This window comes from Geospiza fortis, unplaced genomic scaffold, assembly GCF_000277835.1.
Source record: "Geospiza fortis unplaced genomic scaffold, GeoFor_1.0 scaffold190, whole genome shotgun sequence".
NCBI classification, from domain to species: domain Eukaryota; kingdom Metazoa; phylum Chordata; class Aves; order Passeriformes; family Thraupidae; genus Geospiza; species Geospiza fortis.
In genome coordinates, this window is record NW_005054328.1 from 2937316 (window position 1) to 2956547 (window position 19232).

The 19232-nt window shown below is 35.7% G+C and overlaps 1 protein-coding gene across 2 annotated transcripts in view; it reads right to left on the reverse strand.

The window, feature by feature from the left end:
- Positions 1-19232, reverse strand: part of PHIP (pleckstrin homology domain interacting protein) — a 95782-nt gene that overhangs the window by 58013 nt on the left and 18537 nt on the right. For both annotated transcript variants that reach the window (XM_031057132.1, XM_031057131.1), the window contains exons 6-11: positions 15512-15582; positions 14681-14781; positions 14524-14564; positions 13341-13439; positions 11213-11366; positions 10208-10342 (exon numbers count right to left, since the gene is read on the reverse strand). In XM_031057132.1, coding sequence (XP_030912992.1) covers positions 10208-10342; positions 11213-11366; positions 13341-13439; positions 14524-14564; positions 14681-14781; positions 15512-15582 — 601 coding nt within the window. The remainder of the gene's footprint in view (positions 1-10207; positions 10343-11212; positions 11367-13340; positions 13440-14523; positions 14565-14680; positions 14782-15511; positions 15583-19232) is intronic.

Sequence of the window (19232 nt, forward strand, 5' to 3'; positions counted from 1 at the left end):
AGATTTTTCTTACTATACCTCCTGCAAACTTAGTACTGGCTTCTTCTATTTGAACTACTAGAGCATTATGCTGGTTTTGTTCTCCAGAGTCTGTTTCTCAGGATATGCTCTTATGTGCTATTCAAAGGTGGAGCCTCTCAAAAATTTCAAACCGTTACAGAAGGACTATAGACAAACTGATTCAAAATAATCCATCCATAACCTTACTTAGGTCATTCTGTATTTCACATAACTACAAAACCTGACCTAAAAATACAATCCTACATAATTCCACTGAAAGTGAAAGTCTTTATGAAAGTCACAACATAAGAAATATTGTTTTCACATCTCTAGTTCCCACTGGAAGTTACATTGTTCATATAAGCAAGTCATGTCTTTCAGACATTAGTGAAAAAAAATCACCTTGTGTGGCAGAAAATCCACACAAAGACCATTCTGCTGAGGTGTTCTAAATGGAACCTGATCTTTCACACTGTTCTTTAGACAAAGACTTCCAATCTTTTGGTAGGTCATTCAGCCTAAAACTAATCAAGTAGCTGCTAACAAAGACCTAGGAAGGCCTGACAGGTTTAAAGGAAAGAAAAAAAATGTTGTAAGTGATATGATAATGCTATCATGGCTTTAGAGTTTGCCAGTTCACATTGAAAGTAGAAGTAGAATTAGAAAATAAGAAACCACATCACACAGATCAGTGGAAGATCAGACTTCAGAAGATGGGGCAGGAAAAACATTAAGGTACACAGACATAAGTAGCCATAGCATAGGAACTGCCTGCAATGAAGTGCCCACTTAAAGCTAAAAATAAAGGACAGTTAACAACCAGCTCTCTGAAGGAGCAAGAGCACACAGAAAAATCCAATTGCAACTCAGTGGTCTCTGCTTGATTGACAACTTGCAGGAAGAAACCCTTTTAACCTGAATCAGTTAATGCCGTAACACTGACAGTAAATTCTAAACAAAACAAGGATTAAACTGCACTAAAACATTAAAACAGTCATTAACAGGGAATGTGTGTGCCCAAATTCACAAAAAATAGAAATACATTCCTACTACAACCTCCATGGGTTTTCTAATATTTTTGACTGATTTATATAAAAAACATAAAATGTGTAAAGAGGGCAGAGAGACTGGGCAAGTAGACAACCAATACATTACTGCATCCAGACAGTCTGATTCTTCAACTGTACTGCAGAGCCTCCATTAATAGGATCAAAATTACGCCCTCCACAATTTTCATTGTAGAAATCAGGAAAATTCTTGCAGCTGCTTCAACTTGACCTTTTTATGGCCAAGTTCTGTACGTGACGACTTCTCTCACTGCTTATGCTAATAACCCCAGATAAATATAAAACATACCCAAAGCTCTCAAAAGCTAAGAAAGTGTTTCTAATAAAATTTTTCAAAAGATACATTGTTTAAAAGTTGGAGAAAATGTATAAGCTTAAAAAAGAATCATGCAATGCAACTACCACACATCCTAGAAAAGTAATTAAGGACTTGGAAAGAAACGCATGGAACCAGGAATAGCACCAGACAACTTCACATTAGACAATCAGTTTGCTACAGACTTGGGGACAAAACACTTGGACATTATCTTCAGTCATCTTATTCCTTAATTTCTGTGTAGCCATAACTTTCAACCTTAACATCATCGTGTGAGATGATTTTAGGGTTGAGGGGTTTTTGAGTTTGTGTGTTTTGGTTGGGTTTATTTTAATACATAATATATAAATGATATAAAAAATTTATCTCCATTTACACACATTTACTTGTTATCTGTCTATGAAAAGGTAGGTATTCACCATGGTAACTCACATAGTGAATGTAAAACAAAATTAGCATGAATGTACTCACTTGCTTCAAAGTTTTCTCACTGGATGCACGGCAATACGCATTTTCAGTTTCAAAAACAAGTTTAATGTTTTAAATACAATTATTGCTTTGTTAAATTATGTATCACCCCATTTCCTGATTTTATGCCAGCATATCTAAGTATAATCTGTTTCACTACTACGTCATTTTAAATAAAAGCAACATTTAGAGAGATACAATTATAATCTTCACATAACCAGATAAGCATAACCTTACAAGATAGGTTAGTATCTGTTTGCTGATTCTACTACTCCAATTGTTTTCAAAGGCAATCAAATGAAATAACGGAATTTCAGAGATCACCTTCAAAACAACCTTATCATATCCACTTTTTGTTTCTTCAGCCCAAGGCTTCTCAACAGAGAAGCAACCTGAAAAAGAAAACTAAGGACCAATACAAGTCAGTGTTTTTTCTTTGGGATAGCAAAGTCATAAGAGCTTGGGTCTTAACTTCAAGATTGGCCAGAAAATCAAGAGATCTAAAAATAAGTTTGTGAGTATATTCTCTCAATCATAGGAAAGCACTCTTCACTGTATAAGAAGTTTGAATGCAGTCAAATGAAAGCTACTACAGCAGAGCTAAAAGTAAATAAGGTTTTAATGAGTGGTCTTGCACCATTCCAAGATCCTTCCAACACATCTTTTCTTCTACCTAACTTTTGCAACAGTAATTGTTAGAAATAAAGTTATGTTGTAACTCTTAAAGTGGAAAAGCAGATCCTGGAGTCTTATCTTCAAGTAACACACAGAGGTCTCCCAGCGAAGTAAATCTTTTGCTCTTTACAAACAGTATTTCAGGAATAACCAGACATAACCACCACAGTTTTTCAAAAGCCTCTAGTAAAGTTTATTTACACAACTGTCTCACTTCATGTACCTGATATTGATGCATAGACGTTAAAAATTTCATTTACAATTATGTGGTTTTTAACGTACCAATATTTAACCCCTTCACTAAAAATTAAATAGCACTTAGAGAGCCATAACACATGTTGGTTTGAAAACTACATAAAGAAACTGTGGTAAATTTTCCCCTCTGGGTTATTTTCTCTAGAATTTGTGGTAAAACAATTACATTAAGTCAGTCATGCTAAATACCTGGTCCTCATGTCTTGCTAAGAAATCCTGACCAGCTTTCTCAACCACAGCTAGTATTTTCATTTTTCTGATAAGAAGCACTGAACCATCATATTTGAGACTACATTAGGGAAGCCAACTCAAGCTATGAGTCAAGTTGGTAAGACAGGATAAGACATTCAAATTTTACAATTCTACAGTTGAAAGCAGGAGATGTTGGTATTTTATAATTCTATAACTAAAACGTTTGTAGAGTCAGTAACAATTTCACCCTGCTGCAAAGCTCTGAGCTTTTTTTTTTAAATTTGGTTTGGATTTTTATTGGCTTGGGTTTTTTCCCCTAAGAATTATTACCTTCTGCAGTACTTTTCCAACTCCAACCAAGAACATAAGCAAAAAATCAGCCCTCCAAGTTTGCTAGGTCTGATAAAGTAGCTTATACCTGCTGCGCTGTATGTTCAACAATAGTTCATATTTAAGTTCTTTAAAGAGTTTTTCAGTACCAAGAACTTTGGAGTTGCTATTCCCTATTAATACAATTGTTAAAGAGAATGACTACATTTAAGTTTTGATGTGATAACACAATGCCAAGTCATATAACTTTATCTTGCTAAAAAGATCTGTAACTATTTACATAAGGTTCCAGTAATATGTTCTTTAAATCTTTCAGAAATAAAAGTTTCCTCACCATTTCTCTTTTAGCTGTCATAATTTTAATTTAGAAGAAAAAAAAATTCCAAAAAAGAAACACATCTTTGCTAATGGATTTAAATCCATTATATAGGTTTATCCTAAAATTTTAAGTAAGTTCCTTCTGGGCTGACAATTATAAATGAAGTTGGACAAAATAATGCGCTGCTAAATTTATATAGAAATTGCAAGTGCAAAACTTAAACTTATTAGAAAACTGTCACTTTTCAATTCAGCTGCTTACATTGTATCTGTTTTAATTTGGGTTTTGACACATATGGGAGAAACTGTGCTCATCACACTAACCAAATCTTTGATAAGCTATTAAACCTTTTTAAGTAAACACAAAAGTGTGTAAATCCTTACTTTGTTTTAAAAATATTCATATTTAAGATTTAGCTTTCATAACCTATTAAAAATTAAAACATATTGTAAAGAACACATGTAAATCACAACATGTCACAAGCTTTCTAGTTCTGTATACAATGTCTATTTACATAAAATGTAACTAATGCATTTTAAATGAAAGTGTGGGACTTTTCATCATGAGCTTCTAGTAGAACACTGCCTAGAACGAAGAAAATAGCTAGAATTCTGATATAGAGACTTAGAACAAAATATGCTCCAGTTAAATAATTTAAAAAATTAAAAATAACTATTTTTTTCCCTAGGACCTAGGACCCTAGGATGAGAAGCCTCATCCTACCTTCACCAACTACAGCTACCAAAGTCATTGTTGTCCTTCTAAGTCTCAGTGAAAGAGCATACCTTAGCTCCAGGATCAGAGTCTTTCAAAAACAGTCAAGAAACTGAACGGTGGCCTGTATCTTCTCCAGTAGCAATGCAACAAGCACATCAGCTTGCCCCTCAGGCCTTGCCATTTTAAGGTTTATTTTGTATTATTTCAATTTCCTGACCATTTCCATAAAACTGGGACAGAGGGCATAAGAATGGCAAATACCAATTCAAGCACTAAGAGCTACACTGCTTGTTTTGAATTACCAATATGGTTTTCCAGGGCAAGATTTACTAAGTGGAGAGTAAGCATTTACACAGAGGAGAACAGTGGTGTTTCTGGGGGAGATTAAAGCTTTTCTTTCACACATATAACTGAGTTACTTGTCATTTCAAAGCAAGCTGAAAGTGGGAAAGGGGAAGAGCAAGTTCAGCTAGGATTTTTCTTTTTCTTCCTTCTCCTCCAAAAGAATCAGAAGGTTGCTTCAAATGACCAGTTTAGAGTTCAAATTGTAATGCATTTCTGAAACACCCTTGGTATTTCTATATGCTCTCATGAAATGTGCTTTGGCATTTAGAAAAAGACTCATCGTATAATTCTCAACAGTTAGAGATATACACACTGTGATGTGTAAGTGTCAAAGGCTAAGGTGGCTTAGCCTTTCAGCAGCTCAGATAGCCACAAAGGTAGGGGGATTTTGAACTATTTGGATCTGTGAATTTAATACCAAATTGTAAAAAAAAATAAAAATCTTTTCATATCAGTATTTCAAAGCATTCCTCCAGTACATTGAAGGAGCTATGGCCATCTTAGCCCTGAGTTCCAAGGGAGTTCCAGAACTACCACCCAGAGCGTGTTAAGGATACCCTAACACAAACACTGCTCAGAAAGACTCTCTTAGCACTAAGGTAATGTCACAAGAATCAGTCCAGACAAACACTTCACAACTGGCAACACATTAGGATTACAAATAAGGAAAAGGCTGACCTTGACAGGCTGTCAGGCACACAGGAGGCACCCGAGGCACACATATGTCAGACATAAGAAGGCTGACTGCTGGCTATAGCTGAGCCTGCCTTCTCAAAGAAGCCACTCACAATGAGAGTCAATCAAGTAAGACATGAGAACAACACCTACTCATGAAAGATCTTTTGTTGTTGGCTCTCTTTGGGTATTTTTTTGAAATCTGTTGTCCAGACTATTTTTTTTTCTTTAAAGGCTTCAATATTCCCACTTGATTAATTTTTACATTACACAAAGGCTTCTTAAATATCATAAGGCTTGTCTTTATAAAAACACAGGCTTCCTGTTGCAGTAATTGCAATGCCTACCTACAGAATCTGCCTAGTCAGGTATCAGTTTCAGGTAAAGCAATGACATTCAAAGCCACAGTAAGAATTCCAATATTCTATAGTGACAAAAATTTTAAAAATGCCTGCTCTCCCCTAATCTTTCATTCTTGCTACTGTAGTATAGCCTTCATACTTTCAAAAACATACTTTAAAGTAATAGGAATCATCATATGTTCCTGCAATTGTTCATAAATCTATGCTATAAACCAAATTATTCTTTTAAAAAATTAAAAAAAAAACCCTAAAGAAAAAAAACCAAAACAAAACAAAAACCAAAAACAAAAACAAACCCAACCCCAAGCAAACAAAAAAAGATAAAGAACAGAACTACAGGCTTGTACATAACCTAAAATCTTTTAGGAAACCCCTCTCAATACTTTTTCCCAGGGCAGCCTACTCACAGGACAAGAACTATCAGGAGAAACCTATACTCCAAGGCCTCAGACAAAATGCTTTTTGCAAGCAGTCTGAGTAAACAGAGCCCATCCCCAGGAGGTACTTCTTAGAGGAAAGTGTGCTTAAGTGAAACTTCCTAAGTCCAAAAAGTAACAATCAAGGGCAGCACCATAACACCACAAACCTATTTAGGATCAGACTCAAGGAACATCAATACTTAATGTTTAAATTATAATACCAACAAAAACCCAGTCACCAAACTAAAGATCTGTGCATCCACCTAACATTACCAGACATCTCCATTTAGATCTGAAATATTTTGTCCCTGTAGGTTTTTTTGCCTTCATATGTTCTCAGCATTGAGAAACTTCTGTCTGAAGCCTAAGGGCTAAGCTGCAGCACATATCAAGTGCCAACCCTGGAATTTCTAACAAACCAACGTCAGGTCTACCAGGAAGTAACTTAGAGGGAATACCTGAAAGAAAATAAATGCTGTGACAAGAATTGAGCGGTGTACACCTCCTATTTATGACCTGATGGAACAGGAATCTTGCAAATACCAGTTTGCCTGAAGGCAAAGAATTTCCACCACTTTCTAATTTACCTAGAATGATTTGTATACCCAAGAAAACTAGCCAGTACCTAATGCACAGGCTACAGTTTTAGTTCTCTCCACAGCAGCACAATTTGGGAAAATTGGAAAGAAATCCTGTCTAAGGCATTTATAGCCAAGATGTTCTCCTGAGTAAGCAGTTGTTGAATTGAGTCCTTTACTACTGAGGATGTAACAGAATCTAGGTCTTCCATTTCCTGACTCCAACAGCCAAGGTTATCCCAAAAAATGAGTGCCACCTGCTCCTGTAGGCTCCTTTAGGAAAGCAAGGACTTCCCTCAGTTGTTGGAAACGTGCCTTACCACTCAAGGGATCCAGATGCCTCATTGCAGCTTTGAGTAAGGGACTGCATTTCAAATATATCTTTAAGTACGTTATCATGCAGCTGCTTTCACCAGACAGCCTACCATTCAGTGTATTTTTTCCCCTTGATCATCCACAAAGACATCTACAGCTCATACATTCTTCAGCAAAATAAACTACAATTTAAGCATTTATAAGAGTCTGCATTGCTCTTGTGTAGCAACAGCACTGTTTTTGTGAAATACATAAACTCTGAAACAGTTGGCTAAAGGAACCACTTAAGAATTATTACCCTGTTTCTTCAGAATGCTTCTTTGTACCTGGGAAATACCGCAGATAAAACTGCCCTAATATTGCACCAAGAACACATTCTTCATTAGCAGCTGTTTAAAGTCAGGCCTGGTGTGAATATGACATAGGCCAAAAACCAAACACCTGTATTTACATATGCAATTTAAAACCATCTCATCATCTTGCTAACTGTCCAAATTGCCTAAAATGCTTTAGCCATCTCACACTCTTGATACTTCTGTGGTAAATTGCACTCTCTGGCATATTGAAAACACCCCTGAGTGTAGGGGACTCAAGTCACTGAATTAAACCAGTTCTGAATGTCCATGGACTCCAACACCAAATTATGCAATATTTACACAACTAGACCAAATGAAATGAAGACTACAGGTGAAAATATGAAATATATAAAGCATATATACTTACTGAGAGTACCCCATGTGACAGTATGGGGTGACTGTTAATGATAAAGACCAAAATCTGGCAAACAAACCAAAGATGCTTCATACAGACCAAAGATTCTCCAAATTAACCACAATTATGACAATTAATTTAATAGCAAATCTTCAGTTTAAAAACCTGGGAAAGGATGTTCTGCAGGACCACCAGAGTCACCTAATGGGACCAAATTGCAACCAGCAAGAAACAAATAAATGGAGGAACCAAAGTTTAAGTTAAATACAAAACAAACAGTATATTTGGTTACTATGATTTTCTTTGCAATTTCATATTCATTGATTGGATAAAAGAATTAAAATTGACACTGCTTTCATCCCTTGGTGTTTTGTTTCCTTTTTTTTTTTTTTAATTTTTGGATGGGTTTTTTTGTTTGTTTAGTTTGTTTAGGTTTTTTTCATGTTGACAAATGAAGGCATTTGGGGCAGGGTGGAAAGTAATTTTAAAAAAAACAACTCTACTTTAGGGATTTGCCACAAGGCTTCAGACATACAAAGCAATTAATCCAAGATAGATGGACTGGACCAACATTAAGCTAACAGTCATCTATGATTTTGTTAATTCAACCAACTCCCCCAACTTCTGCAACATTTTTTAAAGAACTTTTATTATGAGGAAATCTCTAAGTGCTACTTCTGGTACCACAGACCAGGCAATGATAATGAGAGATTTTTCATTTGCCATTTAGGAAACAGAAGACTGGCAGCTCTGTATGAATTCATTTACCTCACTGTTGCAAACCAGAGCACTTAAACTTTGCATCTCTGCAGAGGTGACTGCACAATGTCCTCTGCCTGCCACCATTCACCTAAGAAAACCTGTAATTTCCGCCCATGTCTTTTAAAGCATCGAACACAGTGGTGAAATATTCAGAACATAGAGAGATGCCTCTCTTGCATACCTGGCTCATACAGTCTAATTCCTTGGTTTGAGATGAACTGATTGTCAGATTTACAATTCCCCTCCCCTCACACAGGCAGACTTTCTCATATTAGTTTCTAGCATAAAGCACAGATTACTAGCTGCTGAGATCTTCTGATTGTCTACAAATTTCTCTGACTCCAAAGATATTAAAATGTATGTGACTACTACCTTTTTAGGTGCTTATGTTGCATGGCACTCTCGACACAAATATTTCAGTGTTTTGGGAGCTGCTTAATATCACAGGCACCAGTAGTTTAGATTCTGATAGCTCTTAAATGGACTTGGTTTAAAAAGAGCAGATTAGCTCTTTGACTAAGAGCTCTTTAGCTCTTAGACTCTTCTGACCTAAACTCCATGAAAACCATCATACATCCATTGTAAGTAGAATTGGAAATGCAAGCTAACCATGAAATGACAACATACACCTCAACTGGCAACAGTGAATAGCACCAAGTAATGAAGATGCATGCTCATAGCTCCAATATGACTGTCTTGGATCCTTCATAAGCTCAGAAATCACTGCAGAGAGAACACTGCTCAACCCAGGCCATTGCTGAAGGAATCTAGGTTGCACTCTCTGATTAAGACTGGCTGAATTTTCTCTAAGACCTTATGAACTCTACTGTAATGCACGTCTCAAAACCTTTCTTTAGGTTCAGTGACCTTCCTGGCCTGAGTTCACTTCTAAATGTCCCTTATCTTTTTGTGAAGGTATCTATCATAGGGCTCTTCTTCAGATGATTTTCTTTATGCTGTTCTCTGCAACTGCCATTCCACTACAGCTGAAGCCCATTTGCCTACTCTCAAGCATTCTAAATTATTGTGGATATTGTACAAAGGCTTTTGTAATTTTGTCCATGAGACAAAGTCGGAATTGCACAATACATCATTACCTTTTTGAGGAAAAAGGTACATACAAAGACCCACTTAATATCAAGAAACAGATGAACACCTATTGCATTCATCTTGCAGGAGAATTAGTATAGTGTAGAACAGACCAAATTTGAAACCTGCCTGTGAGGGAGCTCTACACAGAAAGACTCACAGTATTCCATCCAATGGCCAAGGCAACACACAACAACCTTGCATGAGACCAGGAGACTCCTGAAGAGCTTTAGCCAGATTAAGAATTAGTAAGGCAAAAATAAACCAAGTTCCACCTTGGCTCCCCAGGCAGGAAAAAAGCACAAAAGGAGGGTCCTTGTCACCCTGTCTCTTACACATGATCTCTGACAATGTAACTAACATTCCAATTTTGTGTGGATCAAGCATATAAAAATAAAACACTATGAAATAAAGCCAAAGAAACAACTTTTAACATTTACAGATTTACTCTTTGCCCCACTGAACTGAAAAGGAATTTCTCGTGACTTCACCAGATGCAGGATCTTGTTCTATACATAAATCATACTTCAAGATGGCCTACATAAAAATGTACTAAAAGCAGAAGGTTTAGAATGATTGCTTTGGCATATCTGTATAAAGCACAATAATTACCATGTTGAAGTAAGACCGGATTTTGATCCCTCTTGCCAAATCCCAAACTATGACATTTCCATCATGTCCAGCAGAGAAGAGAACTCTTGGATCAAACGGGTGAGGTTCAAGCACAAACACTTCATCTTCATGTCCCTGAAAACAAAGACACAGCAGAATGAAAAAGAGTATTGTCTCAAATATTACCCAAGGACTCAACATGGTAACACTAGCAGCTGCCATATTAATCTATGAAAATACCCAGCAAAAAACTACTTTAACCACACTTTATTTTGTATGTCACCTTCACAAGTACATCCCAATACTTTCACCAGGATTTTAAAAAGATTAGTGTCCACAATACTTGGTGTCTTGGGGTCTTAATATTCCACAGATTTTCATTTTTTTTTAGCAGAGTATCAGTTAGAAATTTAATTTAAACTCATAAAGGATGAAATATATAACTTAAAGGTAGAGAACAACATCTTTCATCTTGCTATATTTCAGAGATTTGCATTAAGTATTTCCATGTCCAAGCAGAGTATCAAGTTACCTAGAGTTAACCATTTTCTCAATTACAAAACAAGAGTCAGACATTAGTAAAACTGTTGATTTCTTTTAGTTAGAAGACAAATTTTTGTACTCATGGAATGATTAGATTGCAAAAGTGTCACTGGTTAAAGAGGGCAAATTTACCCATTAACAGTATTTTAAAACATCACATTAAATAAAGATTAAAAAGCCAACCATTTCCTTCTCTCCTTCAAGATAGAACTCCATTAAAAACAAAACAAAACAAACAAAATGTCCAAAATTAGTTTCAGACATCTTGAACAGCAGTGATTACTCGCAACTTCAAGCTTTTATTTTCTAATAAGCAGCTGATAGACATCTCTACTACACTTCAGTTATCTGGAAACATTTGTCACAGCAGTTTTCAGACAGGAAAAACCATAAGGAGGAATGTTGATAATGTATAAATAAATTTTACATTCAAGATTGATAAATCAAGATAGTACACCTTACCATGAGAATGTGAATGAGCTGGCCAGTGAAAGAATTCCAGACTTTCAGTGTCATATTGTTGACTGCAGTTATAACAGAGTTGTCATGGCGGTCCCATGCCACCATGGTCACTTTCAGCTTTGTGATTTTATCTTCAACTCCTTGAAAACTTTGTCTAAAACAAAAAAGTAAAAAATTTCAGTGTAATCCTACTTTGGCAAAATAGTTTAACACTACTAACAAGTGAAAATGCTTCTGTATTTTGCCATATTTTTAAGAATACTTCCTGAGAAATATTCTTAAAATTTCTCCGAAACCAGAGAAATTAAAGATGTTTTCAATAATGCAGCATATACAATCACCAAGAATTGTAGATACTTAAACAATGACTAAAGGCTCTTCCAGAAAATGCTCTCTGATACATGACCTAATTTACTTAAATTGATAGCTACAGTATTTCTTGTGACATCTAAAGAACAAAAATCCAAATTAATCAACCATGTAACAACAAATTGTCCTAAAGAATATTTGTAATAAGTAGTTCTTAATATGGAGAGAAGTATTCTATACCTTTAAATTATCTAAATTCTCAGGCAATATTTAGAACTACACCATTACCCTGGCATCACTTTACTACTGGTAATAACGGCACTTAATCTTGCATGAAACCCAAACAACAGTAATCTATAATATAATATACCAGAATACTCAAAAATTACATTTTTGGCAGTGTGATTTAAAGACTAATCACCCTTGAATTCTCTAGCATATTTACTTCTATGAAAACATCAACCAAATGCAACAATAGCATGTGACCACTAAGTAGGCAGACAAAATACAGAATCTTCCATATGGTAAGCACAACAACACATTGCACAATAGTATGTATTGTAAAACTCAATAATAGAAAATGTAGTTATCACCAAATCCCCTTCTAGATTTAATGCAAAACTCAGCAGGCTTTGTAAGCTGAATTCACTCTTTCCTTTCAGTGCACTGATTTCATTTTTTTGATAAAACTGTTCTTGTGCAGAAAAGATCAAATTTGGAACTGCACTTATTCCTCTCATCAAAAGGATAGAACAGAATTCTGCTACAGTGTTTTACAAAAAGAGCATTTCAGTTTCTCAGATAAATTCAGCATTTATGACGACAATGAAGAAGAATCCATCCCTCTTTTGCCGAGTATCAGTTAAAATTGAGAATTTTTACTGACAGTAACTCAGTCTGTTATCAAAGTAGCAGCATTTAATACACTCCTGTCCAACAGTTTGATAACCTATGGTTTGTTGCATCTGTCCATAACTGAAAAGATAATATCTGATCTAAATATCTAACTAAATTACAGCTTATTTAGCCTTCTCTTCCATCCCTCTCTTGGTCTTTCAGGTATTTTACCACAGAGTACTCCTGAAACCATTATAATTTTTTTTCTACTAAATATCCTTCAAAGCACTCAGTAAGGGGAAAAAGGTTTATTCCTTAAACCTGTTATAAATCTTTTTAATTTATGCCAACTGGAAAATATCTTCATGCCAAAATAAAAAGGTGCAAGCCACTGTTCCTAGGAAGTCATTATCCATCTTCAAGCATCTTTTGTTGCTAGTTCAAGTGCACAGAAGTTTCCCATACCTACAAACTCTTGTAAACACTCAGATTGTTTTAACAAACACAAAACCTTTACTGAGCCAGCAATTTCTTTGCTCTGGCATGTTGTATGAAAACGACCCATTACTGCTTTTCTGGGCATGCATGTTCCACAATATCTGTAAATATTACTAAAATGCAAGCAGTCAAGAAGAAACCTGCCCTGGTTTTCTTGCTCCAGAAATAAATGTATATGTGAAAAAACATATAAATTTGACCTTCAATGGGTTTTGATTATCTTTTATTGTTTTAATCTAATCAAAATACTAGTGGCACTATTATCAGACAAGCTAATTTCCACAGCTGAATATGTAGTCAAATATTTATTTTAGCTGGATTTCAAGAGCTAGATAAGCATACTGTGCATTTAAGTAATAATAATTTAAGCCTTCTCTTTTTATTTTCCCTCACTGTCTTCTCAAAATTTTTTTTAGTAAGTCAGCAAATTATATCAAAGGCCCTCAAGAATCTATGTGATAGCAGAACATTTTACATCACTTACCCTGCTGGGCGAGTAGCCATATCTAACAAAATGCTTTTCCATTCCCTTCGCTTAAATTGCCAGATTCGTGCTGTTCCATCACGGCTTCCACTCACAAATCTAACAAAAGGGGGAAAAAGTTACTCAGAGATCAAAGGCAGATCTGTACAGAAAAGACACCTGAAAACTGAAGTCCCAGACATTAGAATTCAAAACCAGAAGGTATGGTTAAGAAGTCCAAACAGTGTCAGAATGCTGTACAAATGGTTTGAGGTTAAAAAAACTTTCCATACCAGCAAAAAAATTGAAGGCCTCTAAAAAGTCAAATCTGTTTCCCTACCCTGAGCCCTTTCCAAACTAACTGTTCTATGACCTTTGGTGCAGCTTGCTGAGTTATGACCCTGCACCGGCAGAGGGACACCACAACCCAATGAACTTTCCAAGGGACAGACCCTGTAACACCAGGTCAAGAGGAGAACCCTGCCAGACGTGATTTAAAACAAAACCTATTCCCAATAAGTTAGCATTGTATACAGAGTAAGTATTATGATATTTATACGAAGAAGTGTTTCCCAGCCTGAGTTTCTCTCCCATCCTTTTCATCCCCCTTTCAGAGGTTCAGGAGTAGGAGGAGGAGAAAGAGGTGGGTGAAGCTTGGTTTACAACTATTTGTGTCATGATTAAAGTGCACATTAGAACATCAAATAAGTAAAGTGTCAGATGCTTCATAATAAACCAAACTATTTTCTTGAGCATCCTTCATATCCCACATCCAGAACTTAAAGTGAAACATTACAAAAAAAAGCATTAGGCTAGCTAAACAACACATTGTTAGATCTAGTTTGATAATTTCTCTGTATGCAGCAGTCACTTGACTGAAAAAAGGTTTACACATTAAAATATATCTAAAAGTACATGTATTTGGTACATGAATATATATACACACACACATATTTCTCAGGAAGAAGTTTCAAGTATTTTTATACCCATAATTTTAGCAAATTCGATATACTTCAATCATTACAATGAAAACAACTGTGAAACTAAGGAGTACCATTAAAAAAAACAGTGAGACTCGAATACTTACAGACAATTTTACTGGATGAAACTCAAAATAAAGCTCTTTTTTTAATAACTCTCTCTGGAAACTGGTATTTAAAAATGTCTACAAGGTCAAAAAGCTAGCTCTGAATAGTGTGCTTACCTGCTACTACTATTAGAAAACTGAATGCTGTCAACTTTGTCCTATATAAAAAAAGAGCAGAAAAAGAAAAAAGAAATCAAATTTCTCCAAATTATCCCCTTTTATCCAAATTATTACTTTAATCAAGTACATATGTAATTTTAAAAAATGTATTTACAGTATGAAACTCCAATTCTGATATCTTCTCTGGCTGACCTGATCCAAAGAAATAAACCCTAATGATGTGATCTGTACTCCCCGTGGCCAAAAACATTCCACCTGAGAAAAACAAACAGATAAGTCTTAAAAAGAATCAAATATTTCAATTTATTTTCTAAAATTTATGGCTGTATCTCATTTCAACTACATCTGTAACTGACCTTTAAGTCAAAACAAGATTTAGAAACTCCAGAGTTTAACTGGAGCTGAATTACCTCACATTTGCTGTCAGTAAATATGCATCAGCAGATGTATCCAAAAGATTAGCTAACCAGACTAATTTGCTTGCAGCTAAGCCCTTAGAAGCCTCCCTCTTAAAAAAATCAAATGGAACTAGAGCTCCAGTACATTTTGATATTTTATCCAATTATTTATGTAGCATTCTTCAGTTACCACCTCTAGAATCAATGAAACCCTGACCATGAGAACTCGGTAATCAGCCCCTTCTTGTACAAATCCCCACATATTACACCTCAGATAAAGCTGACTCTCCTAATTATTCTGCAAAAAAGCTATATATCTATCCTGTTCTGAAAAGACTTGCAGTCACAAGAGACTTACTTACAACATTTCATGTTTAACTGTTTCTAGGAACTTCTGTAGCAGCAAGTATTAATGCATAAATTCTGAATTTCTATTTTAAATATTTGGGGTCTTTCAACAGCCACTTAAACTCAAATCCATCTCATTAAAATGAAATATGCTACAGTAACTGTACTGTACTTTATTTTACACTTCAAATGACTTCCTGCACAGATATAAGGAGAGGAGGAAAAAAGAAGTTGTTTACCAGCACTAAAAGAAGAACAGATCATTTGGACTCCAGGCCGAGGACGTTCTGTAAACTTCGTTGGCCTTGGACTACAAATAAAAAAAAAAAAAAACCAAACCCAGTTAAATAATTTCCTAATAGAATTTCAAGAAACAAGTCAGTATCTTAGAAATAAAGGACAGAAGGATAAAATTAAATATGAAGGAACAGATGGCTGCCCATTTATAAACAATTTTGTGTGACTATGCTTCATGATGTGATCTTTAGGAAACTAAGACATCCAGATGGACTAAGTAATCCATGCATCAACAAGAGTTGTAACATAACTTAAATCCCATTCCCTTCTGATATTGCTATACAAAACACTCTCCTGAAGTTATCAGCAAGGCAGAACAGAGCCAGTTTCCCATGATGTTCCGTTTTAAACTCCTGGGTGTACTGGACTTCTCCTGTGGCATCTGCTTGCTTTTACAAGAGAGAAACAGAGCTGGATGCTCTATACAGACAAGGATATCAAAGAAATTTAAATAAATTTGGAGTTTCTCACAGTATTAGAATATAAGAGTTTATTCAAATGACGTATATCCTTGTAGGTTAGTTTCAAACAGTACCCAAAATGTCAGGACAAAGATTGAAGTTCGTAAGAGATTTTATTTTATGGCCCTCACTTTTCTCTAGGCATTTCAGAATCTGATGTGCAAGCAAAACTAAAGCTTCAGTGAACCTGGCACTTTAAGGATGTGTAAAACCAAAACAAATCAGATCAAGTTCTTCAATCATTATTTCAATTCTGTTCATGCATTACAGCAACCTCAAACCAGTAGGTGGTCTTGCACAGTATGCCATCTGCAATCTTCCCTCAAAGAATTAACTTACGAGAGAACAGCAGCACTACACCCACGAGTGTCATCACTAAAGATTTGCTCTAACATAAAAGAATGCATATTCAGAACTTATCCAAAATGTTCTCTTTTAAAAGCAAAATGGCCTGTATAATTCATTTCACCTGAAGGCAATGCATAAAAGATCTTTTTCCACTAATCAGTTATTGTTATCTCAAAAAAAGTAATAAGCATTAAACCTTGGTGATGTTTATGCATAAAACAAAGTAATAAACATCAGCAGTACCAGTTAAGAACCCTTTCTCCAAACTATGCATTCACTATAGGCTGTTTCTGTGACCTTTCCTGCAGGAGTTTTAAGGTAACTCCATGCAGATTTGTCACAAGAAAACTTCACAAGATACACTAAACAAGACAAAGATCTTTCCTACAAAACAGTTGAAATGCTCCCTAACTGATATACTAACAAGAACTGTCAAACAATTCAATATGAAGTTTACATAATTTGGAACAAATGTAAATAGATAAATAGGCTGTTATCTTCTTCCACTGTTGTTTGTGAACTCTGCCTTTGGCATTAGGACAGCTACAGAATAGAGAAAGTATGCGCTTACATTCTAGTTCAGATAACCAATTTAAATTCCCAAACTTGCGTCTCTGCAATGTGTGCTATTTTAGGCATTAGGAGACAAGAGATTACAGCACTCTTCTATAATACAGCAGATTGCAAAATGAGTTGGGCAATCAGTATTTTTGTGAAGTGTGGAAAGGGGACAAAAGCTGGTTCTCTCCAGGACAGTGTTTCACTTTAAATCTATTTTCAATGTGTTTATTAAGTGTTTTATTAGTTTATTAATCTAACTTGCAGACTAGCCTAACTCTGGTCATGTAGTAGTTAAAGCAAGACTTCTTCACAGATGTGAAGATGTGTGATATAACCTCTCTAACTTAAGTCTTCATTCCCAAGTTAATGAAAAAGGTTCAGCATATCTGAGTTCTTATATATTACCAGCCCCTTTAACATCAAGTGCCTTCTACATAAGAAAGCAAATAGGAAATATCACATCACACTGATGACAATTGAGAAATCAATGTACTGTCCAAAACAGGAATGTCAAAATCAGCATGTGTTTTTCCTGAGTTTTTTTCCCTCCTTTTAAAATTATGGGAGAATAAATAGATAAGAAGAAAAGCAGTACACCAAGCTCCTCTATTCAAATCTGTGAGACAGTTCTGCTGCCTTGCTCATATGGTCTGTCAGTAACAGGCTAACACTGAAACTTGTGATGCAAACAGGTGGCAGAAGAAAAATGAAACTCAGTGTCTTCCTCTGAAAGGATATATAGGCAAATATTTCACAGCGCAACTAATTTAACCGTGATGCACTGACCAGTTATAATAATTCTCCCTTAAATTTGAACGAAGCACATGATTATTCAGTTTCTGATGAGGCAGACTTTCTTACTCCTCCCTACTGCAAACTGATGCAGGAATCAACTCCTGTGTTTACTATCACCACCCAGAATAGTAAAAGAAGACTAAACACAGGGTAAGACTTGATTGCCTAAATTTTCAATTGTTTTCTGATCTTGTTTGGGCTACTTTATGTGAATTCCTTGCCTGCAGCAACAACCAGTCTTCCTCTGTTTGGAAACTAAATTAATCTACCTGGAATGTTACTGTTTTTAGGCATACACGATACCTTCCTGGTCATAAATCTCTTCAAGGAAAGAAGAGGAGCACACAGGCACCCCTGTAACACTAAAGAACATGCATCCACACTAGTCACAGAATCATGTGAACAAGGTTGCTCACTTTCCTTTGAACAACCTGAGAATTTTGTGGTCAGCTCTTTCCAATGTCTCTTTCATCCTGTGACACTAAATCTATTGTAATGTGTCCTTTTGCAGTTCATCAAAACAAAGCTGTCACTAACATCTCCAGACTGGGCCATACATCTGACCCAAACACAGAACATGCCTCAATTAACAAGGCTATCAAAAAAGAGGAGACCAACATGGGAAGCCCCTAATTTCAGACATACTATTAATTAAATAATATTAACTGCAGTAGCATTGTTGGCAAAGCTGAGTTACAAGATTTTTGCAATCTGAGAATGAAAAAAAATAAACATTTGCAAAGATAAGGACAAAAACACAGAAAGTACACCTCAGTGTAGTTAAGAACAAAACTGATTATTTTTAATTTGAGAGCACACTGAACACAATACCAACTCTGCCTTTCCTGTATTCCATGAAAAAGTTCAGCAAAGTATTAATGGCACTGCCAATCATCTTGAAATGACAATCAATCAACTACATGATCATCATGAGGCTGCCCCTCACCAGGGGCACCAGGTGATTCGAGTAGTGTTGAGTACAAAAAGCAGGTGTGGGATATATTGATTTTTTTTTCTTTCTTTTCTTAAATTTCAAGAGTTTACCACCCATCCCCATTTGAAGCATTGGATAATTTAGTAACAAACTTTCATCACTGATAGCAATTGCACCCTTGTAGAGCAGGCTGCAGTCAAGCTCAGGAGGAACATGAATTCAAGTTCTGACTTAAGCATGTTACAGCATCTTTCACCTGAACTACTCCGAACTCTAAGTCTTGCTTGAAAGCTCCAGCTTCTGCTTCCTGGGGTGGGAGTTGTAGTAGAACCAAGACACAGGGCAGCAAGCTCAGAGGCTGAGCAACCATGGTAAGATCTTATTGTCCCTGCCAGCTTTCCTTCTCTTCAGAAATACTGAACAGAAGCAAGCCTGTATTTTTTACTACATAGATAAATGGAAGGATAAACCTCCCATCTTACCAGTGATACTCTCTTCCAGATGGCCTACACATCATATTTTTTTAATGTAACTTCAAAAATGACATTATGGCAAAAATGCCTT